The 27,773-nt window shown below is 55.9% G+C and overlaps 1 protein-coding gene across 1 annotated transcript in view; it reads right to left on the reverse strand.

Annotated features, from left to right (window-relative positions):
* The window catches only part of ADAP1 (ArfGAP with dual PH domains 1), a 46,751-nt gene that overhangs the window by 1,284 nt on the left and 17,694 nt on the right, over positions 1-27,773 (reverse strand). The window contains exons 2-10 of the mRNA XM_003416628.4: positions 26,863-26,993; positions 22,695-22,786; positions 17,091-17,173; positions 3,604-3,716; positions 3,002-3,148; positions 1,712-1,795; positions 1,173-1,235; positions 665-736; positions 266-494 (exon numbers count right to left, since the gene is read on the reverse strand). Coding sequence (XP_003416676.1) covers positions 266-494; positions 665-736; positions 1,173-1,235; positions 1,712-1,795; positions 3,002-3,148; positions 3,604-3,716; positions 17,091-17,173; positions 22,695-22,786; positions 26,863-26,993 — 1,014 coding nt within the window. The remainder of the gene's footprint in view (positions 1-265; positions 495-664; positions 737-1,172; positions 1,236-1,711; positions 1,796-3,001; positions 3,149-3,603; positions 3,717-17,090; positions 17,174-22,694; positions 22,787-26,862; positions 26,994-27,773) is intronic.

Here is a 27,773-nt window from a genome sequence, read left to right on the forward strand (position 1 = left end):
CTTGGCCCCAGCCCCCACGGCCTGTCCTGGGACCCCATCCAGACTCTGGGGGACTCCATCCAGACACCGAGGGACCCCATTCAGACACCAAGGGACCCCATTCAGACACCGAAGACTTCCATTCATATCCTGAAGGCTCCATCCAGACCCCAGAGGACTCCATCCAGACTCCAGAAGGCTCCATTCAGACCCCAAGGGGGCTCCACGAAGGTGGGAGCCCCAGTTCCCTAGATGTCCTGGACCTGAGCCCATCTGCTGCCCTCACCTGCATACTCCTGGGGCAGCATGGGCCGGTCCACAACACTCCTGAAGGCAGCCACCCACTCCCGGCGGTCGGCCTCTGTCTCACAGGCGAACAAGAACTTTCGATCGGGGGTGACAATGGTGACACCATGGGCCCAGTGGTGGCCCTGGGTGGATGGCGGGAGCCCCTCCAGCACCGAGTAGCCGCCCTCCTTGCTGCCGATGAAGACCTCACCGCGGGCAAAGGCATCCTGGGGTGGGACAGGGCTGAGGGGGGCTGGCCGTAGCCCTGGGGCAGCCCCCACCCGCAGAGCCTGGGAGTCCTGCTCCACCCCAGACTGGCCACCAAGTGGTTGTGTCCAGCTTGTTCCTGAGCTGGGGAGGGCACTCCACGAGGGTCCTACCTGGCACCCTGACTCACCAGGGGGTCCTTGAAGTACATGAGTCTGCGGTCATCCATGGTAAACCAGCGCTTCCGGAACCCTTCCGTTTGCTGCAGGACAGAGGTTGGTGACTGGCTGGCTGGCCGGGGCTGTCTGTCCTCCACAGTGCCCACCAGGAGGGCGGGCCACCCGACCATTCATTCACTCATTTGGTCGCCTGCTCATTCACTCATTCCCACCTCCTGGGGGTCCTGCTGGAGTCTGCTCCCCCTGCACTCTCTCCCTTACACAAGCATTCCTTAGCCTGGGACACTCGCCTGCTCCCAGCTCATCCCGACCCCAGCCCTCACCTCCCCAGGGAAGCCCTCCCTGCCACCGGGCCTCTGACGCAGGTCCCCACCGCATCTCCCCTGGAGTGTTTGTCCCAGATGCCCCCGGCATCTGCCCCCACCCTTCACAGCCCAGCCCGAGGTGACAAGGACAAGACAGGGAGCGGATCAACCTCAGAGCAAGGGCTTGGGGGGCCCAGGGCTGTCAGGCACCCACCTTGGGCCCTGTCTTCTCCATGTAGCCCTCCTTCAAGTAGTTTCGGGACAGCTTGGGCACCAGCTGGGGCAGCAGGGGAGGGGGTACAAGGTCAGGGCAGTCAGGAGTCCCTGGGTCCTGGCTCACCCCTGCCCCTGGTGGAGGGCCCATCCCCAGACTGCACCCCCACCCCCACACACCCTCTGCCCAGGCATGGCACAGCATCAGTCTGTCTGTCCCTTCTTTCCAGGGCCCTTAGCTAAAACTTACCAGAACTGAGTAGGAGAGCCAGGCTTACTTTAGAGCCACCCTGGGGAAGCTCCTCCAGTCCTTCCCAAGCCCTATTCCCAACCCCCAGCCCAGGCATTCATGTAGGGGGTCACTATCTCCCCCCAGGTGCTCTTGTTGGCGTCACTGTCCCCCCCCCCCAGTCACTCACATCTTTGACACTCCCCCCCCAGGCACTCAAGTCTTTGTCAATTACTCCCTACCCCACTACCTCCCCACCCCCAAGCCCGCACTCAGGTCCTGGGTGGCGATGTCCCTCCCCAGGCACTCACGTCAGCATCGCTGGCCCCTGGGAAGGCCACCTGCAGGTAGTGGAAGCGGGCAGCCCTCAGTGCGTTGAACCAGTCCACGATCTCCTGAGGGACGAAGGGGGTCTGCACACAGGACCTCGGAAACCTCTCCCTCACCCTTCCCCAGCCCCGGTGGGAACCCCAGCCCCGGCTGACGCAGTTCCCAGCAATCCCTCACCAGCGCGTCTTAGTTGCGCAGGGCCAGGCCCTGGAGGCTCGGGCAGAGATGGCCACTGGGCAGGACAGCGGGCTTCCTGGAGGAGGCACCCATGGGCCGGCCTTGAAGGCCAGGAAGGCTTCCACTGGGCAGGGAGGGCAGCCTGGGTGAAGACTGGGAGGGGGGACCGAGGGGACCTAGACCAGGGGAAGATTGATGATAAGGACCTTCTCCCAGAGCCCACAGAGAGAGAAAGCCTTCCCCTGGAGCTGGTACCCTTAATTCAGACTTCTAGCCTCCCAGATTGTGAGAGAATAAATCTCTGTTTGTTAAAACCATCCATTTGTGGCATTCCTGTTATAGCAGCACTAGAGGACTAAGACAAACCAGAAGGCCCCACCCCTACCGTGTGCCCAGAAAGGGACATCATCAGAAGATGCTGAAACCCCGGGAACAAACTTCCAGATGGAGGAAATCAACTAAATAATGGCAAGTTGCATAGAAAAGCAAAGTCAGAGAAGCTTTGGGCTTCTCAGTAACAGCGCTGGGAGCACGCAGGTAGCCGTGCAATGCCTCCAGTTTTATGAGGGAAAATGAGTTCCAACCTAGAATTCTGTATTGAGCTGCTATGGGCTGAATTGTGCCCCCCAAAAAGACATGTTAAGTTCTAACCTTGGTACCTGTGAACGTGACATTGTTATGAAACAGAGTCTTTGAAGATATTATCAGGTTAACATGAGCTCAGACTGGAGTAGGGTGGTGTTTTATGAAAGAGGAGACACAGAAGGAAGACAGCCATGTGACAACAGAGACAGAGATGGGGTTGATGCATCATGAAGCCAAAGAATGCCAGGAACCACCAGAAGTGGGAAGAGGCAAAGAAGGGTCCTCCCCTAGAGCCTTTGGAGGGAACGTGGCCCTGTGGACATCTTGATTTTGGACTTCTGGCCTCGAAGAAAGCCAGAAGAGTATGATCAAGAACACACTCCTGTGTGGTTCTTTGTTCCGGTGGCCCCAGGACCTCTTGGAAGCATATCTGTCCCTCTGGGGAGAAAGCCTGGGAAGCAGTCTAGCCCCTCCCCGCCTCCTGGCGGCCCTGCCCAGCCTTGTCCCACCTTCCCATCCTCGTGGTAGACAAAGATGTTTCGAGTGCTGTTGTCCTTCAGGTAGGTGACCTGCAGGCCGTGGGGGTGGCCAATCTTGACCGGCTGGAAGGTGGCATTGAGGTGCTCAATCTTCATGATGGCTTTGGGCTCCTTGGCCTGGGGATAAGGCCAGGGCGAGAGCTGGTCCCCAAGCTCAGAGCAACAGGATTGCCCTGGGGTAGCCACCCAAGCATGGGTGCTGACAGCTCCCCTGCTGAGCTGTGTGACTCTGGGCAAGCTGCTTGGCCTCTCTGGGCCTCACAAGATCTCCCCCTCAGGCATAATGAAGACCAAAGTGACATCACGTGGGTGCTCAGCACTGGGGAGACCCCCCTTCTCAGACCCTTCAAGCAGACACAACCTAAGTCTGGGCCCCGCCTCTTTCCTCTGCACTCCTTCCCCTGCTCCCCTGTCCCTTTAAGGGATGGGATATTCTCATTCATGGGGGCAGCATGGCTCCTGGGATCACATGAGGGAAGCTGAGGACAAGATGCCGGTTGTCCAGAGCCTGTGTTCAGTCTCCCTGGCCCTAGGTGGGCAGCCTGGATGCCCCCTCCGTCACCCCCACTCACATCATTCTTGTTGAAGTACTTCAGAGCCCCTTCGCGTTCCGTCAGCACAAACTTCCGGCTTAAGAACTGCCCATTGTCTCGGCCTCGCTTCCAGAGGAACCCTTCTCGGTACCCTGGGGAGGGAAGCAGACGGGGTTGATGGTCATGTCAGAGAGGGGCCACAAAGCGCAGGGGGTCTCCAGCCAGCCTGTCCTTGTCTGGGCCCCACAGACCCACAGGGGTGGGCAGGTCAGGAATGGCCAGGAGGCAGCCAAGCTGGCTTCCAGTCCTGCTCGCCTTGGCCAGGCAGGGGTGCGGTGTGCAGGAGCTCAGGCCAGCAGCAACGGGTACAACAGGGTCCCATGAAGCCTAGGTCCCAGGTCCCTCCCACCCCCATCCAGGCCGTCTGCGGCTGCTGTTTCTATCTACTGCTTCTGGTTTTGCTTGGGGTTTTTTTTTTTTTTGGTGTTTGGTTTTGTGTTTTTGAGGTATAACAAATCACACTCACCTTCACATACAGCCAGTGAATGACTACACGTGAACACTTACATAGGTCCCTGGGTGGAGCAAAGGATACATGCTCAACTGCTAACACAAGGGTTGGCAGTTCAAACCCACCCAGGGATATTGTGGAAAAAGGTCTGGTTATCCGCTTCCCTAAAGATTACTGCCAAGAAAACCCTACGGAGCACAGTTCTCTGTTGCATGGGGTCGCCATGAGTCAAAATCGACTCCACGGCAAGGGGTTTGGTTTTTTGTTTATGCACCTATGTAACCACCCGTGGCCAGCAGACTAACAACCCCCGAGATATCCACACCCTAGTGCCTATACTCTAAGCGCTATCTTATAAGGCCAAAAGGACTCTGCAGATGTGGTTAAGGGTCTTGGGATGGGAGACTGTCCTAGATTGTCCGGTGGGCCCTAAATGCAACCACAGGGTCCTGATAAGGGAGATGTGACCACAGACAAAGGGAAGTCCTATGACCACGGAGGCAGAGACTGGAGTGATGCAGCCATGGGCCAAGGAACGCCGGCAGCCTTTAGAAGCCTAAGAGGTAACAAGTGGATTCCCCACTGAAGCCTCTGAGGAAATCAGTCCTGCCCACACCTTGATTTTAGCCCCTCGAGACTCATTTTGGATGACTGGCCTCCAGAGTTGTGGGAGAATAAATGTGTGTTGTTTGAAGCCACTGAGTTTGGTGAGCTGTTATGGCAGCCACAAAAGACAGCTAACACCACCGCTCTGATGAACACTTGGCCGTGCCAGAGTTCCCTCTTGCCTCCCCGTCGGCGCTGTCCTGACTTCCATCACTACACACTCACTCTGCCTGTTCTAGAAGGACAGAAAGGCAGGCTCATACAGTATGGACTCTTGTGGATCCAGCTGCCCAGCTCAACTCAATATTTGAGGTTCATCCATGTTGCTGCGTGTGACAGTAGTTGCTCTTAGTGGCCGTCAAGCCGGCTCCGACTCACGGCAACCCCACGTACAACAGAACTAAACATTGCCCGGTCCTGCACCATCTTCATGATCATTGGTATACGTGAGTCCATTGTTGTGGCCACTGTGTATTTTGAGTGCCATCCAACACAGGGGGCTCATCTTCCAGTGCTATCTCAGACAGTGTTCTGTTGTGAACCATAGGGTTCTCAGTGGCTAATTTTCAGAAGTAGATTGCCAGGCCTGTTGTCTTCTTAGTCTTAGTCTGGAAGCTCAACGGAAGCCTGTCCACCATGAGTGACCCTGCTAGTGTTTGAAATATCAGCAGCATAGCTTCCAGCATCACAGCAGCACCCAAGCCACCACAGAGTGACACACTGATAGACGCGTGGTGGTGGTTGGTGGTAGGCTCCTTTTCGCTGAGTGGTGTTCCTTTGCCTGGATGTACCACGGTTTATCCATTCCCTATCTGGCTGCTTCCTGTGGGGGACATCCGGGATGATTCTGCTGTGGGATGTCTTCACCTTGACCGTGACCTCCTGCCCTCGGTCCACACCCGGGAATGGAATGCTGGCCCGACAGGAAGTGTCTGTAGAGCTTTGGTGAAACCACCCACTGCCTCCCTCACAGAGCCCAGAGCCAGCTTTCTGTGTGTGTATGGATTATGGACGGCACGGAGAGGGGAGGGGGGTGGCGCTCAGTGACCACCTAGGCTGGGGACCTGTGAGTTAGGGGTCAGCTGAGGGTGGGCCCTGGTCTGGGGGCCCATGAGTGAGAGGTCAGCTAAGGGAGTCCTGCAATCTACACTGCAAGGTGGGAAAGCGCTGGCTATGTGGTGGTGTCAGCAGCATGCCCTAACTCGGCAGCCCTGGCGGCTCTGCTGGGCATGCCGCTCCACCCTGGCCACTGAGCCCACAGGGACAAGGGGCTATTTTCTCCACTCTCCAGAGACACATGGCCATAAAAATGCAGCAGGCTGGCGCCGGGATGAGGCAGGGACAGCGCCTGCCCCTCCCCTACAACTCTGGCTTCTTCATCTCTCAGAGCCTTGGAAGAACTGGCTGCCCCTTGGCCTCTGCTGCACGGCGCAGGTCACCACGCTGTCCCTTGACCAAACAGGGCCAGCCCAGGAGCCTGTTGACTGACTGACCGAGCCTCCGGCCCAGGGCAAAGCTGGGAGTCGAAACTTGCTCTTTGTGTCTCAGCTGTCCCCTGGAGGCCAGGCCAAGCACTTCACACACAGTCTCACTTAACACCAGAAAATCTCCCAACCGAGGCTCAGAGAGGTCATCCAAGGTCATCTGTTCACAAGGGCTGGGGCACGCTGAACCCCGTCTGTGTGGCTCCTCACAGGCCAGCCTGGCCAAGCGACCCCACCCTGGAGCCAAGAGGTGTGCACGTCTCACCTGGCACCCTCGCCGCCCCTGCCAGGCATGCCCTTACTGCCCAGCAGATGGCAGCAGCACCTCAGTGAGGGGTGAAGCGCCCTTGCAGAAGACGGGGATACCCAGGCTGTAGGGGTGGGGGCTCTCTGGGCACAGGCTTAGTAGCCCCACGACTGGGAACATCCGGGCCCCCAGAGGGATGAAGCTGCCACTGGGGTGTAAAAAGCACGAAACTTCACAGTGGTCAGTTACTACAAGAATGCTTCTTGCTGACCTCTGGCGAGCACAAGCCTGGCTTTATCTCCTGAGCACAGAGAGTCTCTGAGGCTTCGGGCAAGGGGAGGACGCCTGCCCCAGGCCACCCGGCTCCGAGCCAGGGCTCTTCCCGACAGCAAGCCGCCGCCGGACGCCTGGCACAGTAGCAGCATTCTTGGATGGGGCTGGACAGGGTCACCCATGGTGCAGCCTCCGTCCTGGCTCCGGCTGTCAGTGGTTCCAGGACTGTGGGGGGCCCAGAGGCACCAGCCTAGAAGCTGCTTTGGCCAGAAGGGCCATTTTCTCTGTAGGGCCAGTGAGTTCAGGGGCAGAGGCTGAATGGCTCACTCAGCATCTATTCAACACCTACTATGCGCCGATTCCTACTGTGAGCTGGGCCCCCCTGTGTGTGAGACCCTACTTTGTGCCAGGTCCTACTGCGTATTGAACCCTACTTCATGCCAGGTTCTACTGTGTGTCAGACCCTACTGTGTGCCTGGCTCTACTTTGTGCTTGCACCTTCTGTGTGCCAGACCTACTGTGTGCCAGGTCCTGTTGTGTGTCAGACCCTACCTCATGCCCGGGCCTGTACCTCCACCTGAAGAGCTAGTCTACATCTCAAGTCCTACTCAGCTGCCTCTTCCCAGAAGCCCCCATTTTAAACCTCCAACCTGGACAAGCGTAGGAAAAAATTCTCAGCATCATCAGTCACTGTGAGATGCCACTGCACACCCATCATACAACATACAACAAGAACTGACATCCCAAGTGCCGGAAGGATCCAGAGCCTACTGACCCCCACACACCGGGACTGGGGTGCGAAGGGTCGGCACTCTGAAATCAGTGGCCACTTCTCACAGAGCTGCGCCTAAACATGTATAGGACGGCCCGGCAGCCCGGCTCCCAAGAACTCACCCAGGAGGGATGAGGAGCCCGAGGCACAGGGCTCCACGCTCCCTCTGCCCTCCACACCAGCCCTGACCCCACCTGCCCTCTTGGGGCCCCGCTGGGGCTGCAGCATTAAAACAAAGGGGTGCAGCTCTGGGACAGGCCCTGCCCTGCACAATGGGGCATCCAAGGGGGGGAGGGCCTGTTTCCAACCCCGAGAGGAACAGGCGATGGGGTGAGCCCCCCGTGGGAGAAGGCAGGGGTCCAAGCCTGCAGTGTCTGTCGGTGACGCGCGGTGGCCTTCGGGCCCTGGACAACAGGGGGCATTGTCCGGCCTGTGAAAGGCCGCCTTGAGGCTCAGGCGAGGGGGGAGGTGTAGGGGGCGGTCTGGGAGGGAGCCAAGCCCCAGTGAGGGGTCATGGGGAGCCTGTGGGCAGGTAGGCAGGTGGGCTGAGGCCTGGCCAGGCAGGCACGAAGACGGCCCACCACAGGCCGGCAGTCGCAGGAAGGGTGAGCATAGCAAGCACGATCCTCGGGGAGGCTGGGCCTCGGGACCCACCTGGGGCCAGAGCTTCAGAGCCTTAGGCTGGCACCTACCGGGCCTTCCCAACTCAGCTGGGAACCCGTCATGGCCCCGACCACAGTGTCACTGGTGCCACTGCCCAGGCCAGAGGCCCACTGGTCTTCTGCCCTCCTCCCCAACAGGCACAGAGCTCCAGAGACAGGCCCCTGGCCCAGAGCAGAGAGCGGGGGCATGGCAGACAGTCTCCCCCTCTGCCCAACAGGGAAGGGGGCCCTCCAGCGGCCGGGGGCAGGGATCTGGCCCCCTTGGGGCCGCTCTGTGAGGCAGGCAGGCACGGCCACCAGACTCCATTCCCCAGGGAAGTGTGGGGCTCCGGAGTGCCCAGCAGTTGCCCCCCCAAAGATCCCTCCCCAACCCAGCTCAGGGGCCCATGCCTGGGCATGTCCCCATCTGTCCCGTACCACGTCCTCCTTCCTTTGGAGCCCCACCAGACTTGGGTTGGTTGGGCAGCCAGGGACCCAGATGCCCCCTCTGGCTCTGGCACTGTGCAGGGTCCAGCCTGGAGGCTCCAGCCAATGGGAGGGATCAGACAGGAACACAAAGGGTTGAACAGGGAACAGGGACGCACCTGCCACTGGGACCAGGTGACCAGAGACCCCACGGCCCACACCTCCCTACCCTCTTTCCAAGCCCAGCTGTTGTTTATTTGTACCTTTTATTTGAAAACTTAGACTTAAAGAAAAGTTGCAGAAATAGCAAAGAGGATTATTCAGCCATTAAGAGCAATGAAGTTCTGATATACGCCACCGAAGGGGTGAACCTTGAAGGTATGATGTTGAGTGAAAGAAGTCAGACACAAAGGACACATATCATATGATCGCACTTACAGGAAAGATCTAGAATAGGCGGATGCATAGAGACAGAGGATGGGGGAGGGAGGTGTACTGCTCATGGCCACAGGGTTTCTGTGTGGGGCAAAGGGAATGTTCTAAAATTGGTTGATAGTTCACCACTCTGAATATACTAAAATCTATCATTTGTGCTCTTTGAGGGAATTGTATAGTGTGTGAATCATATCTCAATAAAGATACATTATCAGCGAAAAAGAGGAAGGCCCTCCACAAGATGGATCGACACAGTGGCTGCAACAATGGGCTCAAACATAACAACGATTGTGAGCATGGTGCAGGACCTGGCAGTGTTTTGTTCTGTTGTACACAGGGCCGCTATGAGTCAGAACCAGCTTGACGGCACCGAACAACCACCACCACCACAAAGATGTATAAAGAGCCCTTATATGGCACAAATGGTGAACGCGATTGGCTGCTAATCAAAAGGTTAGAGGTTGGAGTCCACCCAGAAGTGCCTCGGAAGAAAGACCTGGCAATGTGCTTCTGAAAAATCAATCACTGAAAACCTCATGGAGCATAGCTCTATCTGACATACATGGTGTCAACATGAGTTGGAGTCAACTCAAAGGCAACTGGGTTTTCATTTTTGTTTTTTAAGATCTATAAAACTAGTACAGAGTTCCCGTATACCCCTCACCCAGCTTCCCCTGACGTTATCATCTTGGTTACCACAGGATAATCATCAAGCCAGGAGATAACTTGGGTGGTATAAACCACAGTAACTTAGTCATCAGTGTTCCTCCTAGAGTCTTTTCTCAGCTCCAGGGCTGACCCAGGGCCCATACTTTGCTCAGCTGTTACTTCTTAGTCTCCCGCTGTCTTTCAGTTTCTCCATCTTTTCCTTGTGTTGCACTATCTTGGCACTTTAGAAGCGTGCCAACGAGCTGTTTTGTTTCATGCCCCTCCACTTGGTTTGTCCGATGCTTTCTCATGATGGAAGCGGGCCATGTGTTTGGCGCAGGAAAACCACACAAGAGATGTCTCTTCTCAATGGGTCCTATCTCAGCATCTCTGATGGCTCACATGAGTGAGGCTGACCTGGATGGCAGGGTCTGTTGGCTTTCCCCCTGGAAAGTTGCTCTCTTTCCTTTGTAGTTAACAAGTCTCTTGAGGACAGTAACTTGAGACCGCGCACATCCTCTTTCTCCTCAAACTGTTGCCCACTAACCTCAACACTGCTGACTGACGTTGCCTGCAACAGTTATTACGGGGTGATTTCTACCGCTCATTCCTTCTGCATTTATGATTGGAATGTTTCTGTAAGGAAAAGCTGTGCCCCCCCTCCACACATACCTGTTTATCCAATGCTTTATTTAATAGGTATAGATGCATGGATGTTTACGTTATCCTTGGCAAACTGAAAGGTTGCAGTTTGAACCCACCAGCAGCTCCCAGGGAGGAAGACCTGGCGATCTGCTTCCGTGAAGATCATAGCCTAGAAAACCCTAGGGGGCAGTTCCACTCTATCACAGGGGGTCGCTGTGAGTCAGAATTGACTTGACGGCACACAACAACAAGAAGTTAAAATCCAGTCACAACATCAGTTACCTTGTCGCTCGCTGTACCAGAGGCTCTGGCCATCAGGACCTGCTTCAGACAAACCCTGTTCTTTGGTCAAAGCTCTTCCTTCTGGGAAGGGCTCTTGGCCAGGCCCTGCCCCTGGCTCACCAGGTCACCCGGGCAGGTCATTGGGCATCGGTTTCTGCAATCCAGTGCCCAGGAGCCTGTGTTCAACTCCAGGGTCTGAAGCCCCAGCAGGCGATAAGGGTAGGGCATCCCAACCCCCACCCCCCACCCCATAAAAACCCTAGAGCTTCTCCAGTGCTGTGACCCACCTATTTTCAACAGCCCTGAGGGCACTGTACGGACCTCATTGGAGCCGCCAGCACCATGTCCCCTTGGGCCCAGCAGCCCCTCTGAGCAGCCCCCAGTTCTGAGACATTGCGGGGCAGCTCGTATGTGCAGTAGGCTCTGCCTCGCCCAAACCACCCCTCGGTTTTAGGGAGCCTTTCCCAATCCTACATTTCCCCTTTCCCTGGGTCCTTGCTCAGTGGCGGACTTCTGCATTTTGCCACGGGGTGGGGTGGGAGGTATTATCAGGCTATCCTTGCCGTGAGAAAGTGCTCTTGTGGCAAGCCCAGGAGGAGGCAGGAAGTGCAGGGGATCCCTTGTGCCTCTTCAAAGGGGCTGGGGAGCCAACCCACTGCAGGGCAGATAGGGCCCCCAGCCCAGCCAGAACATCATGTCCACTGCCCCGACACTGGGAGGAAGTGGGGGCCGGGGGTCCGCGAGGCTGCTCCCCCTCACAGAGTTGGACCCCCCCATCCACATGCCTCTGTACTCTGCAGCTTTGCCCCCACTCCTGGGGTGCTGACAAGCGGGTCCTGTGGGTCCTATATCCCACCTGCTCTACAAGGAGCAGAAGGCATGACTGAGCCCTATCACCCTGGCGGGACCCCCAGGCCCACCCGCCAACCCCTCTACATCTGAAGTCAAGGGGGCCCTGCCTGCCCCATGAGGTTGGAATCCAGGCCTTCCCCAGTGCTGGGGATGCGGGGGTGAGGTTTCCACCTCAGTAGGTGAGGCGGGTGGGGGACACAGCTCGCTGGACCCTGAGGGTCCTCCCAGCAGGGCCCTTCCGGTTGTCGAGGTTCTCAGGCTGGTGGGCCCCATGCTGACTGGTGATTATAAAACCAGGTGACCATAGGGCAGGCACATCCCCCCTTGGGGTGGGCAGTTGGAGGCAGAGGGTAGGCCTATGACCCCCAGGGGTCCCGGGTACCCCCAGGGCTCTGTTGCCCCAAGTATCAGAGCTTGCAGAGAAGGGGGTAACTCGGGGCAGCTTGAAGGGCCATCATCATGAATATTCAGGCCCAAGGAGGAAGTGGCATTTTAACCCTGATGTGACCCGCATGTGACCACATTAGAGAAATGGGGACGGGATATAAATGTTTTATGGGGTCTCGGGCAGGGCCTGCACTTAATTCCCTCAGGGCTTCTCAGCAGTGGCAGGGACAAGACCAGGATCCCTCCTGGAGGGGAACCCAGGGCCCCAAGGCCACAAGCATTTCAGAGCTAGGATGCGCTGGAGGGGTCTGCTGGGGAGAAGAACCGGGGTCGCTAGGGTCATTTGTGCCACCCTGGGAGGTAGAGGTGGGTGAAATGGGCGGAAAGGGCCAGAAGGCTCCCTGAACCAACCTGAGAGTTACTTCACTTTTGGGAAGAAGCCCTAAGTGAATCCCATTTTCAATGCCAAAGACCTCCTAGTGGGGGGGACCCAGCTTAGAGAGGCAGGGACCTGCTGGAGGACATGCAGGCAGCCATGAGGGCAGGATGCCTTCTCCCTGCCTTGTCCTCTAACCAGCTCTGGGGTCTGGGGGCCCCAAGTATCATGCCAGGCCCCAGGGGAGCACTGGGGCGCAGGCCTACCTATATGGCCGCACAATGTGGACGCGCCCAGGTCCACTAACCCACTGCCTTCCGGCCCTACCTCACCACATCTAATGCTGAGTGTTTTCCCTTCTAATCTCGATGGCACTCAGCGGAGGCCCCCACCTCAGGTAAGCAGTCTCTAGTGTTTATGATAATGGTAAGGCCTATGTGGCAGGCACCTCTGCCTCCTGGTGATGCCCTTAACTGACCCTAATCACCCGGCAACTCGGTGGCCGCTGACTCTGAGCAAGGGAAGCTAATTTGGCAGACAGTTAGCAGGGCAGGAGGTCCCTGGCGGCACAAATGGTTTGTGCTCGGCTGCTAGCTGAAAGGTTGGAGGTTCGAGGCCACCCAGAGGTCCCTCGGAAGATGGGCTTGGCAATCTACTTCCAAAAAATCTGCCATTGAAAACCCTGTGGAGTACAGTTCTACTTTCGCACAGATGGGGCCGCCATGAGTCAAAGGTGACTTGATGGTTTGGGGGGAATGGTCTGCCTCTATGCCTCCCATCCGGGCCGCCTAAGTAAAGGCCTTGGGTCCAGAACATTCTCTGATAAGGAGGCTGGGAATTGGGTTTCTCCCTCCCTCCCAGTGTCTTCTCCTTATCAGAGAAGCCTTCCCCTTATTCTGAACACACAGTAACTTTCTCTGACTCTTGCACATGTACAAGGACCATGCAGCACCTGGCCAGCCCCACTTCTCCATCTGTGCCTGGCGCGGAAGGAATGGGGTCTCCTATACTACGGCACAAGACAGTCGAACGTAGGACATCCTCCCTGCACCTGGCATATGCGAGACAAGCCTGCTGGCCGTGGAAGGCCAGTGCCCAATGGTGAGGCTGACCTCGCTCTGTCTCTTCTCTGTGTAAGTAGTGTTTCCCATGCCCTGATAGAGCACTGTGTGGTCTTTCGCTGGTGACTTCGAACCCTGGGAGTTGACAGATGGCAACTGGTTTGTTTTTTTGTTTGTTTGTTTTGGTTTAGTGGGGCAGGAGTGCTGCCAGATCAGATAACATTGGGTCAGAGGCCGGCACCTGGCACACTCCCTGCCCATTCTGACTGCACGCCCGCCTTGTACAGATGAGAAAATGGGGGTGCAGGCAGAGAAGGGACTTGCTGTACACAGGGGGACAGTGTGCCAGCTGGTCTGAACACAAAATCTTTGCTCTTCCACAGGTCTGGCTGAGTCTGATCGTCCACCTGGGTGTGGATTTCAATGATCAGTCTGCAAAGGCCCAGGGCTCTGCCCTAGGATGCTGTGCCGGAAAATTTCCTCAGCCTGGGGCCTGCCCTCTGTCTGCGACCAGACAGTCCAGGGACAGCAAGTGTCTTCAGCTCCATCTCAACTTCACTTCCTGAGAGGACAGCAGGGAATCATGCATGCTCACAGGGTGGAGCTCTGACAGGGGAACCATAGGTGTGAACGGGGAGACACAGGCAGTGAGGTGTCCTGGCCCACCATGGCTGCTACCTGAGCTCTTGTTGGCATGATGCTAAGGGAGACACCTGGCCCCTCAGCTGACCTCAGTACCTGGAGATGACACCCAAACACACCTGCAGACACTCCTCTGTTCATTCTCCAAACACCCATAATGGCCAAGATCTGCTGACTCTGCCACCCATATGCACCCCCCACTTCTGGAACCCAGACCCCTCCCCATTCTAGAGACAGACCTGTGACCCAGGGTGATGCATTCCCCTGGTCATATGCTTAGGTGCCAACCCAAACTAACCAGAGCCAGAGAGACCTGAGGCTTGTGTGAGAGGCACACCTGCCCGCTTCTCAAAGAACGTGAACGAGGGCGGTATAAAATCTGGACCTGTGGGAGTGAAACTGTCACCAGGAGAGTGAGTGCTAACCCAGAGAACCAGAATCAAAAGCTGTAGTCACTGAATCCAAGTCCTGACGCCCTGCTCGCACCCTAGATCAACCTGGGCCTGAAGTTCATCCAATTATGTGAGCCGGTCGATTCCCTGTTTTGCTTAAGCCTGACTGGGCTGGATTTCCTGTCACTTACAGCCAGAGAGTCCTGATACGAGAATAGACACAAGATTTGGTGATGTGCCTGTTCTGGCCTAACCTCCACCTGCCTACAAAATCAGTTCACACGTGATCTTATTATCTATCCCTGAGATGTTTAAGTCTGGAGAGACAAAGGAGCTCTAGGGTGAGTCTTCCAGGGGCTCTACAGCAAGCAGGCCAGGGTTCAGTAGGAATGGAGCACGGAAGGGTACAGACGGATGCTCGTGTACTCACCTTTTCTTGTTCTAGCCATCTGGCTATTCATCTATATCTATTAGCATCTCTCCATCCCTCCATCCCTCCATCCCTCCATCCATCCTCCCACCCACCCATCCATCCATCCACCCACCCACCCACCCACCCATCTCTATCGACCAGCATCTATCATCTATCCCTATCAGCACCTATCAACTATCTATCTTATCTATCTATCTATCTATCATTGTGTTCACACACACACCCTCCCATTCTCTTTCTCTCATTGGAGATCCCTAGGAGAGGAAGAAATGACTGGCTGGGTGGGTGGAAATTGAATCAAAGGCTGCCTACAGGTCACATTTGGAATGGAGGGCAGGCCTCGGGAGCAGAGGAGAGCCAGGAGCCTCGGCTTGCCCTGGCTATGGGCAGGGCCTGAACAACTCCCAGCTGCACCAGAGCCCCCTCCCCAGCCTAACTGCTGGACGGCACACAGTTAGGCCTCCAGCCCACGCACGTGGGAACCAATTACTTCCTGCTAAGCCCGCCCCAAGCGGGGATAAAGGGATTACTCAGATCGATGAAGCTGCCGGCGTCGGACTGCACCAGCTAATCTTCTCTGTGCTCAGAACCGGCATCAGCCCTTCCTGGTGTCGACGGTGTCGACGAAGCTCCCCAGGGAGGAGCCCCGGGGAGGGATGCGGAGGATGAGCTCCAACAGAGGAGCCCCAAGAAGGGGCTTGAGTGATCTCAGGGCAAGGAGCCCGAGCCGCTGCCTCTGGGGGGCCTCAGCTGGAGGCTGGCATTAGAGGTGGCACTGCCCACCTCCTTCTCCAGCCAGTGCTGGAGCCATCTGTCTCCTCCTCCTCCCTCCCCTCTTTTTAAAATTGAGGTGAAATTCACATAACATACATTCACAATGTTGTGCTACCACCGCCTCCGTCTAGTTCCATGGCATTCTCACTACCCCAAAAGGAAACCCCATACCCATCAACCAGTCATCCCCACCCCGCCGGCCGCCCCAGTAACCACTTAATCCATTTTTCTGTCTCTCAGGATTTGCCTATTCTAGGTGTTTCAGGTAAGTGAGATCCTACAATGTCTGTCCTGTTGTGTCTGGCTTATTTCACCCAGCATCGTATTTTCAGGGTTCATCCGTGTTGTATAGCATGGATCACAACTTCACGTCTCTTCATGGCTGAGTAATATTCCATTGTGTAGATGGCCCACACTGGCTACCGTGTGGGTGCTGCAATGAACACTGGTGTACATGTATCTGTTTGCATTCCTGTTTTCAAGTCTTTTGGGTACATATCCAGGTGTGGGATTGGCTGGCTACCGTGAATGGTGCTGCAATGAACACTGGTGTACATGTATCTGTTTGCATTCCTGTTTTCAAGTCTTTTGGGTACATATCCAGGTGTGGGATTGCTGGGTCACAGGGCAATTCTATGTTCAACGTTTTGAGGGTTGCCTTTCTTTTACAGAAGGGTGTATACGAAGGCTCAGGGTCAGAGGTCACAAGACTGGCTAAAGGTCCAGCTCGGCGGCCCATGTGCCCAAAGGCCCACCAGGGAGGTTGGGCTTGCCTTCCTCCTCCAATAGGCAGCCCCCTGCTTCTCTGCCAGTCGCACTGGCCCGGCCCTGTGCTAACTGTGCCAACAGCACTCAGAGCCCAGTCATGCCACCTGCCTCAGTTTCCCCATCTGTTGAACAAGGACAAAGTGATTGAGCAAAGCACATCTGTGAAGCTTGAGCTTGACGACACAGTAGAGGCCTGGCCTCCCCACTGCACACACCCAGCCTCTTGGGTGGAGGGGGTTGGTGAGGAACTGCAGGAGCTCAGAGACACATGTCCCTGTGGAGACCAGTGGGGGCGGCTGCTGTGCATTGGAGGACACCCCTGGCCCCCTGGGGACCCACCTTCCTCAGAATCTCATCCAACCCACCCAGACTGCCAGGCCCCAACATCACCTTGCCAGCACGCCCACCCGTACAGGAAGGAGTCCAGCAGCCCTCCTGGGGTACTGCAAGAAACATCTGGAAGCAACCAGATGCAGAGGGAATTTCAAGTGAGCCGCAGGATACAAAGAGAGGGGCTGCCCTGCTGGGGAGGCCTGGCCTGGGCTGGGCTAGGCCCACCTTCCCACAGGGTGACAGCAAGACTGAGCTGGCCAAGGTCTAGGGAGATATGTCTGAGGGCAACTGGGAGGGGGCCAGCTCTCACAAGAGAGACAGAGAAAGAGACAGACAAAGATAAAGGGACAGAGACAGAGAGAGGCAGAGGAGAGACAGGGAGACAGGCCGAAATACAGAGAGAGACAGAAGAGAAGGACAAAGACAGAGAGAGACAGAAAGAGGAAGAGGAGAGAGAAGGACCCAGCCCTAGTGGTCTGAGTCCTGCAGCCCACGGTCTGGCACCCCCAGGCAGTGCCCCAGCCCAGGCCCACCCTACCTGCTGAGTAGGGCTCCTGCTTCTCAGGGTGGACAAACTCCTTCCTTTCGTACTTGGCTCGGATCCACTGCTCTCGAAGGAGTCTGCAGAGAGAGGGGAGACTGAGTCTGCGGCTGCAAGGGCAGTGCCACTAACCCACCCAGAAATCTATCACCTGGTGGAAGATTCCAGAACAGGAATCTGCAGGGCAGGGCTCCTGGCGCCCTCAGCTGGCTTGGGGTATGACCCCTCTGGGCAGGAGACCCCGAAAGAACTGCCGAGACTGAGGCTTGGCATTTAATGCTGAGATCCTGGAATCGAGTCGCCTTTGAGTTTTTAAAATGTTTTGCTCATCAGATAGCTCTACCTTTTAATTCCTCATTTTTTGTTTGTTTTTTATTGAGACATAATTCACATACCATAAAATCTACCCTTTTAAAGTATATAATCCAGTGACCGTTTTAGTATATTCACGAATTTGTGAACCTATCACCATAATCTAATTTCAGAACGTTTTCATCACCCCAAAAAGAAACCTCAAGCCCACGGTCAGCCCCTCGCAACCACTGATCTACTTTCTGTCTCTATGCATTTTTCTACTGTAGGCATTTCATACAGGTGAACCCATACAATATCTGTCCTTTTGTGTCTGGTGTCCTTCACCCAGGATAATGTTCCCAAGGCTCACCCATGCATGGATCAGAACCCTAGTTCTCTTTACAGCTGGGCAATAGTCCACTGGATACTTCCTTTTAATACATACTTCTTGGGTTATTAAACCCATTATCGCATTACAACCCAAGGAACTCCCAGGGCTACAGAAGCTGGGAGAGACAAGGAAGGGGCCTCCCCATGAGCCTCTGGAGGGGGCGTGGCCCTGCCAACATCTTGATTTGGACTTCCAGTTTCCAGGCTCTGAGACAGTAAATTTCTGTTTTTATAAGCTGACCACTCTGTGGTATTTCCTTACGGCAGCCCTAGGAGACTCAGAAATGACCATGCCCCAGGAGAAGCCCCCCTGAAGGTGCCCCCAGAAGGAGAATCTCCTCCCCGCAAGGAGCCAGAGGCCTGGGGGCAGTCTGAAGCATCCTGAGCTCCAGGGCCCAGGACCTCCCTCTCCCCGCACAGGCCCTTGTGGCTCCTTCTTTGGTTTTAGCCACATAAACGCAGGCTGATACCATCCACCAAGATTGCGCACTACACTGCCCAGCTGGCCAAAGCACAAGCCAGGGCTGGGCCTTTCCAAGAGCGCCCCTCACCCCAGTCCCCCAGGCTTTGGGGTTTTTCCGCTTCCCGCCAATTACACGGAAGAGAACAAACAGGAAGACTCTGGCTTTGCGGCCCGCGGATCACCTGCAGAGCTGGGGCTCACGCCCGGGGGGTTTTCAGCCTGCCCCTCCTACCGTGGCCTCAGCCTCGGGGGACCCTGAAGGCCCAGCTCAGCGGCTTGAAGGCATGATTGTGGGGAGTCATCCCCTCCTGCCCAGTTTCTTATCTGTGCCACAAGGGTACAGTACGCCTGCTCTTGGAGCCATGGGGGCCCATGTGAGTGTGGCAGGCAGGGTCCCTGGCAGTCAGTGAGATGGTGGACATGAAAGGGGGGCCAGGGAACTGCGTCAGCAGACGGCCCTCATGTGGCCTCGTCTAAGCCCCCCACTTAGGGCCCCACACACAAGGCCTCCTGGAGCCTAGCACAGAGGTTTCCAGAAGCGGCAGGAGAAGGAAGCTCTGGGAGTGGCTGCAGGGGGGGTGGGTGAGCAGCTGCGTACCCACCCCCTGGGTGGTACTTCCTGGGATCAATCCTGTTGGCCATTGCAGGGTCCCAGCTGGAATGGCCATGGAGAGCTGATTAGGCCCCCAGAGGTCACTGGGGGCACTGGCACAGGCCAGCCCCTTGGCCCTCCTGTTGCCTTGTGTATGTGCGGGTGGGTGGCAGCACGAGGACCCCCACTGAAGGTGAGGAAATGTTCTCAGAGCCCTAGGAAGGAGCCAGGGTGTAACCCTACCAGATCCTGTGCCCACCCACTCCCCACGGGAGCTTGGGAGAGCCAGGCCCCAGCGATCCCCAGCGCCCCCCAGAGCCTCTGGTGCCAGACCCCTAGGATCACAATGGCCCTCACACACCCAGCACTGAACTTATGGGTCTGGGAGGTGCTTGGGGTGACTGCCTACCAGGCATGGGTTCAGGGGCAGGGAGACATGAGTGCCCCAGGGGAAACTGAGGCTGGGTGCTTATCTGCGGAGGTGCCTGCAGCGCTCACCCTGATGGGCAGCTGGCCCACAGATGCCTGTTGAATAAAAAGCAGAAGTAGCCACCTTGGGCCGCACAGCCAGGAGGGGCAGTGATATTTGAATTTGGAGGTCCCCAGGATCAGCCCATCTCTCAGTGGTCCAAAGCTGCCCCCAGAACATGGCACAGGGCTCAGCTCTGCGTGCATTCTAACCGGACTCGCAAGTCTGGGTCTGCCCGCCCAGGCTGGCTAGAGGCCACAGGCTTCAGGGGCATCCGGGGGTGGGTGGCCACAGCTCACAGCACCCCACAGTTTATACAGTACACCCCCACCCCCACCTCCGCAGCCCACTGTACTTTACAGTTTACAAAGTGCATTCCCACCCTGCCTCCTACCATTCTACAGTACCCTACAGTTTAACACCCCACCCCTATCATTCCACAGCCCTCTACAGTTTACATGCCACCTCCTACAATTGTATACAGCACACTACAGTTTACACAGAAATTCACATATCTTCTCCGGTCATGTCACAGCTCTCTACAATTTACACAGGGATTCACACCTCACCTGCCATCACTGCACAGCACTCTACAGTTTGCACAGAGAATCACAGAATTCCTCCCACCATTCCCAGCCCTCTGCAGTGCACACCATGTGTTCACACCCTGCCGCTCCCCTGGGTCTCACGGCTGCCCAGTGAATTGCCTACAGAGGGTCTCCCCAGTGGCCCAGCAAGACTGGTGGCTTCTCCCAGGACCCTATTCTGCCCCTGGACGCCGCACCCTCCCGCGTCCCCACAGCCACTGCCCGATGCAGAGCCGAGCCCCTGCGATGGGGTGGGGGCCACAGGTTTTGGGCCATGTGGCCCCCACACCTACAGACAAGGGTTCAGGAGGGTGGGGTCAGTGCCTGGCATCCAGCTCCCCTCAGAGTTGCCCCTGCAAGGTGGACGGGGATGGAGGATGCACAGCCGAGCTCAGCCAGGCGGGAAGTGCAGGCGCAGGCAGCCTTTCGTCAGGGTGATAAAATCATGTCTCAAAAATAGTGCCACGCACGCCACCGCTGCTGACTCATCCCGAGACGGCCTGGGGCCCCAGCAGCCCAGGGAGAAGGGGTGGCTCTGGCTGCACCTCCCATCTCAGGATGTGAAACCTGCCCTTCCACCAGAGGCGCCCCCTCCCACGCATCCCTGCTAAGGAGGGGTGGGGTGAGTGCAGACAGCTCAGTGGCTGGTCCAGACCCTGACCCACAGTGACAGGCAGGGATGGCCAGTGAGCTCACCCACCAGGCCTCAGTCTCCCCATCTGTGAGGTCACCCAGGCTCTAATCAGTTTTCCTGTAAAGCACTCAGCACCCGGTAGGGGGGTGGGGGGGGTGTTATCAGCGCTATTGAACAAGCAACGAGGAGGTGGATCACTTATTATCTGGACATACCTCCCAGCCCCTCTCCCTGCACCAACCCCAAAGGCCCAAGAGTAGCTTGCTGGATCTTAGCCAAGACATCCTCTCTCCCCCCTTCCTTTTCTTTTTCCCTCCCTTCTTTCCATCCATCCCCTATCCATCCACCCATCCATCCTTCCATTCATCCACCCAACCATCTATCCTTCTATCCATTCATCCATCCATCCTTCCTTCCACCCACCCATTCATCCATCCACCTACCCATCTATCCATCTTTCCATCCACCCACCCACCTACCCACCTACCCACCCATCTTTCTTTCCATCCATTCATCCATCCACTCTTCCTTTGTTCTTTCCTCCCCACTCCCTCCCACCATGAAACACCCTCTGAGAGCCAGGCCCTTTTAGAGCTAGTGAGAACATGTAGACTCCCTTCCCGCCTTGTGGAGCTCATAGCCTTGGGGGCTCGGGCCCCAAACAGGAGCCCTGGGTGTCAGAAAGCCCTGCAAACACTTCCGGGGACCGGAGTCCCCACCCACTATTCCTGAGGCCAGATCCAGTGCAAAGCCAGGCAGCTCCTGAGCCCCTAAGTCCCGGCAGCCCCCACAGCAGCCTCGCTGGGGGAGTGGGACTGCCCAGCCTCAGGGAGTCCGGGGAGCTGCCTGGAGGATGAACAAGGAAAGCCATTTTCATGTCTGTCCATTTAACTCCAATTACAAAACACAAGACTCCCGAGCCCTTCATACCTAAGTCTCACGGGCAATTAAGTTTGAAACAGGAGACAATAGAGGGGAAATGCCCAGCAAACCAGAGGCTGCGTGGTACCCAGGTGGGGAGAAGGGCAGGTTTTGGGGTGGGGGCTGGCCTGACCACAGGCCTCGAAGATTGGGAAGATTGGGGAGAGGCCTCGAGGGTGGGCTGGACAATAGTTGACCACAAGAACAGCACCCACACCATCTGACTCTGACTCTGGCAGTAGGGCCCGATGCCCCAGAGTCTGGTGGTCACGTGCTCCCCTCCCCCACCACCCCTTTCTCCCACAGCCTCTGAGGGGGTCTGCCCTGTGCTGGGCTGGGAGGAGAGACATGTGGAAGGTCCACCCCGCCCCACCCTTGAGATGCCCCCAACCCCCAGGGAGGTCAGCAAAGAGGGTCCCAGGAGGAAGGGGCTCGGCCCTCACAGCCCCAGGAGGAGGGGAGTCCTCACAGAATCTCCTGGGCACTGCATCTGTGCTGGGTGGAGGTGGAAGGGGCGTGTGTGGGGATGGACGACTCAGCATGGGTATGAGGAAGGGGATGCTCAAACAGAGCTGGGAGTCCGGTCCCAGGCCAGCCCCAGCAGCACTGTCAGGTAAGCACAGGTGTGCCAGGCCCGTGAGCTGTTACCATTACCTCATTCTTTCCACCAGGCAGATGGAGCAACTGAGGCTCAGGGAGGTCACCAAGGTCACTGGTGTTACACTTAGCGGGACCCAGGTCAGCCTTCATTCTCTCTCTCTTTCCTACTCTGTCTTGCTCTCTGTAACACCCGGTGGGTAGAGGGATGGTACACAGAGAGGGGTCCCCAGACCTCCACACCCACTCCCTTGCTGCTGAGCCAGATGTGCCCTCCCCCCAGACTGCAAGGGGAGTAGCCACAAGGACCCCCTAACACCCACGGGGCCTCCGACACCCACGGGGCCCTGACACCCACAAGAGCCTCAATAGCAAACATTTTCCCTGGCCCTCTCTCTGGCCCACCATGCCCCGCCCCAAGGGCCAAACCCAGTGAGAGGAAAGCAGGAGACTCCACTTTCCCCCTCCCATGCCCACTTTAGTCTCCAGGGGCCTGGGGCGCAGTGAGGCTGCCCTTCCCAATAGCTCCCTGGGGCCCAGCTGGCACAGCCCTTCCCTGGGATCCCCTCCTCCTGAACCCCCGCCCCAACCCCCACAGTCTCTCCCCAAGACCCTCCCCCTTGCAGTGATAGTAGGGGTAGGAGTGTCACTCACTGGCAGTCGGAGAAGGAGGGCCGGTAGTAGAAGGAGGGCACCCTGGCCTCGTAGGTGGCTCTGGCAGCATCGTTCCCATGGGAGGCCATGAACTGCAAGAGAGAGGAGGTCAGCCCGACTCCTGCTCCGGCTGTGGGGGTACAGGTTGACCCCCTGGGCCACAGCCAAGGAGTTGGCCACTGCTATATTTGAAATCCAACCCCCTTCTGTCCCAGAGTGCGCGGGGAGGGACGGGGCCCACCCTTTGCCCCGCATCCCTCAGGCGCAGGGAGAGTAGGGTGGGGTAGGGCCTCCATGTCCAGTCAGTTTTGGTCCCACGAATCACCCAAGGTTTTAGCTATAGGGCCTGTGCCTTCAGCCCGACACCCCAGCTCTACTTCATTAACAACAACAAAAAGTTGCCGTCCAGTTGACCCCAGCTCTTGGTGATCCGCTGTGCATCAGAGTAGAACCGTGCTCCATAGAATTTTCAACAGCTGATTTTTTGGAAATAGATCACTGCGGCATTCTTCTGCGGCACCTTTGGGTGGACTTGGACCACCAACATTCTGGCTAACAGCCAAGGGTGTTAACTGTTTGCACCACCCAGGGACTCCCACCTCATTCAAGGCCTTGCTGATTCACTATCAACAGATACTAGCAAGCAGCTACTGTGTACAGACGCTATTAGGGCCCTATAGACAGATGCAGGGAGGGAGAGAGGCAGAACCTGCTGGCCCCAGACGGAGCTGATACTGCTGTGAGGCAGCTACGGTGTTGAGTTTTACCCGAGCCCTGTGAGCCCTGAAAACAGCCAAGGCTAAGAACTGCCACCCCCCTGGTTGTCCCAGGAAACAGCATGCTGCAGAGATGCCCCGTCCGCACATGACTCAGACAAGATTCTTGATGCCCCTGGTTTACCTGGGATGAGGCAGACCAGACGGTCCAATCCCCAACCCGGGACTCATACATGACCAGCTGAGCTGCTTGTCCCACTGGCCGATCAGAACAGGATACTGGTTAACCACTTGAGTCAGGGTTTCTCCTTCCCCCAGGCCCCTGAACAGGGCCCCCCAGCCTGAGCTAGCACCCAGCCCCTCCTTAAGGGCTCCCCTGAACAGGCTGCCCTCAGGGCAGAATTTCTGACTTACTATCCTGTCTCACAGACAGCTCAGCCCACTTCCCTTCCCACACTCAGTCCTTTCTAGCTCGTTCACTCTCCTGTCTAAAAAAAAACCCTTTTTGTCTAACTCTCGAGACACTTGCTGAGCTTACGGTCAGAGTTCTCCCTATTGTAATAGCGACCTCCCTACTGCAGTAGCCCCTCCCTCTATTGCAATAGATCCCTCCCCCATTGCACTAGCCCCCTCTCCCACTGCAATAACCCCTCCCCCATTGCAATAGCCCCCACCTTCCACTAACCCTTTTGAATAAACGGTTCCTTAGTCTGGTGGCACAGTAGTTAAGAGCTATGGCTGCTAACCAAGAGGTCAGCAGTTGAAATCCACCAGATGCTTCTTGGAAACCCTATGGGACAGTTCTCATCCTGCAGGGTCACTATGTGTCAGAATCGACCCAACGGCAACAGGTTTGGTGGTTGGTTTTACTAAGTCTGAATTTGCTTTTTATTGACAGCACACAGACTACAAAGATAAAGAGCAGAGTTCCAAACCGTAACAAACACTAAATACTGATGACACAGGGGCTGTGAGGGGGTCCAGCAGAGGCATGAGGCCAGTTTATAAAAGTGACCAGGAGAGTATCTCAGGGGAGGCAGCACTCATGTGAAGTCTGAGAGAGGCCAAGAGACAGTCTCGCAAAGGGGGGTTCATGGCCTGGGAAACAGCATGTGCAAAGGCCCCAGGGCTGGTGAGTGCTTGGCCTGCAGGAGAAGGCGCCGGTGGCCAGCATTGGTAGCTAGGGAAGAGGGAGGCCGGAGAGGCCAGGGGGGCCAGGTCACATGCCTCAGGGCTAGGGAAGGAGGCTGGATTTACTAAACACACAGGCCAGGCCTTCTTCCCAGCCCATCTTGGTTTGGAAGCTCCGCTGAAACCCGTCCAACGTGGGTGACCCTGCTGGTATTTGAAATACTGGTGGCATAGCTTCTAGCATCACAGGAACACACAAGCCACCACAGTCAAGACCTGGCAATCGATTTCCGAAAATCAGTGAAAACTCTAGGAATCACAACAGAATACTGTCCAACCCACTTGCTTTGGACAAACAGGAAGGCTCAATCACCGGAGGAGGACATCACATTTGATAAACCAGAGGGCCATCGAGGGCGAGGGAGACCGTTGGTGAGATGGATTGGCATGACAGCCACAACGAGGGACTCGAACATGCTGGTGACTGTGAGGATGACACAGGACTGGGCAGTGTTTTGTTCTGTTGTACATAAGGTCTCTGTGAGTCGGAGTCCACTCACAGGCAGCTAACGACAACAACAGTAACAAGCACGGGGCAGCCACTGCTCAGTTTGCAGCAGGGAGCTGACATGAGGCCTTCTCCCCAGATGTCCCTTCCCATGGAGCTGCCTCCTGGTCTCCCTTCCCCCTAAAGCCATGGAGCTTTGAGGACCAGAGGGTCATAAACATAGAGGACGCAAGAGGATCAGTTGGGAAAAATGACAAACAATGACAATTCAGCAAGAGGCTGGCACAAAATTCACAAAGCAATTGGCTTTTCCTTGGAAACGGGGGGTGGTAATGGGTTCACAATATGATGAATACTACTCATGTCGCTGAACTGTACACGGGAAGATGGTTGGAATGGCAAATGTTTCCTTACATACTTATTTACCAGAATTAAAAAAAAAAAACAACGGCTTCCCCGTGTCAACCATCAATCAGTTAGAAGGTACGATAGAAGGAAAGACCCTATTCACGAGACCAATTGCAATGAGAAAACACAGAAAAGAAAATTGAATAAAAAGTGTTCAAAATCTCTACAAAGAAAAATTTTTACACTCCCCTGAGGCACACAAAAGAAACACCGAACACGATCTTGGATAGGACGATGTAAAAACTGCCGTCTCCCTCTGTTGCTCTGTAAGTTTAACGCAATCCCCCAAAATAACAACAGAATTTTTTAGACTATGATTCTGAAGTTCATTTGAAAAATTAACAAGCAAAAAATATCCTAGAGAATTCTGAAAATTGAGGAGGAAGACTCTTTCTAGCAGATATTAAAATAGAGTTTCTTTTGGGGGGTGATGAAAAGGTTCTGAAATTTGATAGTGGTGGGGGTTGCATCATTCTTCAAACATAGTAAAACCCACTGAACTGTACACTTTAAAAGGATGGATTACGTGGTATGTGAATTGTAGCTCAATAAAGCCATTATTTAAAAAAAGATACTACTAATCTTAGGATAGCCATAAACCCCAAAAACCACACAAGAAAAGAGTGATAAATTTGACTAGATAAAAGGAAAACAATTTCCATGGCAAAAACCATACTATGAGCCAAGTTAAGAGACAAATCGCCTAGGGGAAAAAAAAAGTTTTCTACTAATATCTCAAAGGGTTAACTTCCCTAAGATACAAAGAACCTGTAGTAGATCAAAAGAACTAACAATGCAGTAGAAAGCTGGGGAAGGGTACGGACAGACAGTTCACAGAAAAAAAAAAAAAAGCCACAACGAATCTGAAACATATCACAAGATGCTCGATGCTGCTCAAGATAGGAAAATTCTCAATTAAGACTGTCTGGGGGACACAATTTTCCCCTATCCCACAGCAAAGGGAAAATGCTGGCTCCTACGAGTGTGGGCAGGGATGTGGGAAGCCCTCTCCTAATGACGCTGGGGTGCACGTAAGTAGTTACGGCAGAAAGTTTGGTAACATCTCTCAAAAATCACAAAGTCACATCCTCTTTGACCTTTAGGCTACACCAGTAGGCCCTTCCAGCAGCACAGGCCCCTCCGAAGTCACACCCAGGCTCTCTGGGCTCCCAGGGCTGAGAGGCTCTGGGACGATGTCCATGTCCCTAGAGAGACGGGGACGGGGCCAAGGCCCCACAGCGTGCGGTTTCCTCAGTGGTTCTGCCCGTCACCCTGCCTCTGTGCATCTCCCCACCCCTCCACTCCCACCCTGATGCACCTGCGAGTTGCCCGTCCCCCTGGCCCCTGCCCCGTCCCCCTGTCCCTGCCCCGAGCCCCTGCAGGTTCCCCCTTGCCAGGCTCCTACCTCCACTTGAGCCTCATCCCAGGCATCCAGGCGGACCGACTTCACCTTGCTGACCTGGGGGATGTTCCGGTGGATTCCGGAGCAGCTCAGGCAGATGAACACTCCGAGGGTATGAGAGGCCCAGTCAGGGTCTGGAAGGCAAAGGCTGGGGGTCAGGTAGGCAACCGAGAGACCCTGAGGGGTGGACGGAGCAGCGGGTAGGGGACCTGGGACCCCGGCCGGAAGACCCTATTCTACAGGCACCTCTCTCGGACTCCATGTCCCTGTCCGTGCAAGGGGAGGCTGGGGGAGAAGATCCCTGGGAAATAAGCCAGGGTCCCACCCTCATCATCCTAGGTCCCCAGGACGCTGAGGGCACTTGTGTAAGATGATGCCACAGCTGGTGTGAGTCCACACAGGAAGCTGAGACCTGGAGGGGGGCACACCCCAGAGCCCTGCCCTCTGGGAACCTTCCCGCCAGAGCTGACCCGTGGGCCAGTTCACACCCAGGAAGGCCACCAAACAATTATTCTCCACTTGAAATGAGAGACAGACAAGAAATTGCTTTTCTTTGTAAAAAACACCTTTCTGAGATCCCAGATGCGTATTTCAATTCTAATCGTAAAAAACAAAAACCATTGCCATCCAGTTGATGCCAACGCATAGCAACCCCGTGTGTGTCAGAGCAAGCTGCGCTCTATAGGGTTTTCAATGGCTGATTTTTTGGAAGTAGATTGCCTTAGAAGCAAGGATGGCAAGACTGCGTCTTACATACTTTGGACATGTTGCCAGGAGGGGTCAGTCCCTGGAGAAGGACATCATGCTTGGCAGAGTACAGGGTCAGCAGAAAAAGAGGAAGACCCTCAATGAGGTGGATTGACACAGTGGCTACAACAATGAGCTCAAGCGTAACAACGACTGTAAGGATGGCT

Source organism: Loxodonta africana, chromosome 12 (genome assembly GCF_030014295.1).
Source record: "Loxodonta africana isolate mLoxAfr1 chromosome 12, mLoxAfr1.hap2, whole genome shotgun sequence".
Lineage (NCBI taxonomy): Eukaryota > Metazoa > Chordata > Mammalia > Proboscidea > Elephantidae > Loxodonta > Loxodonta africana.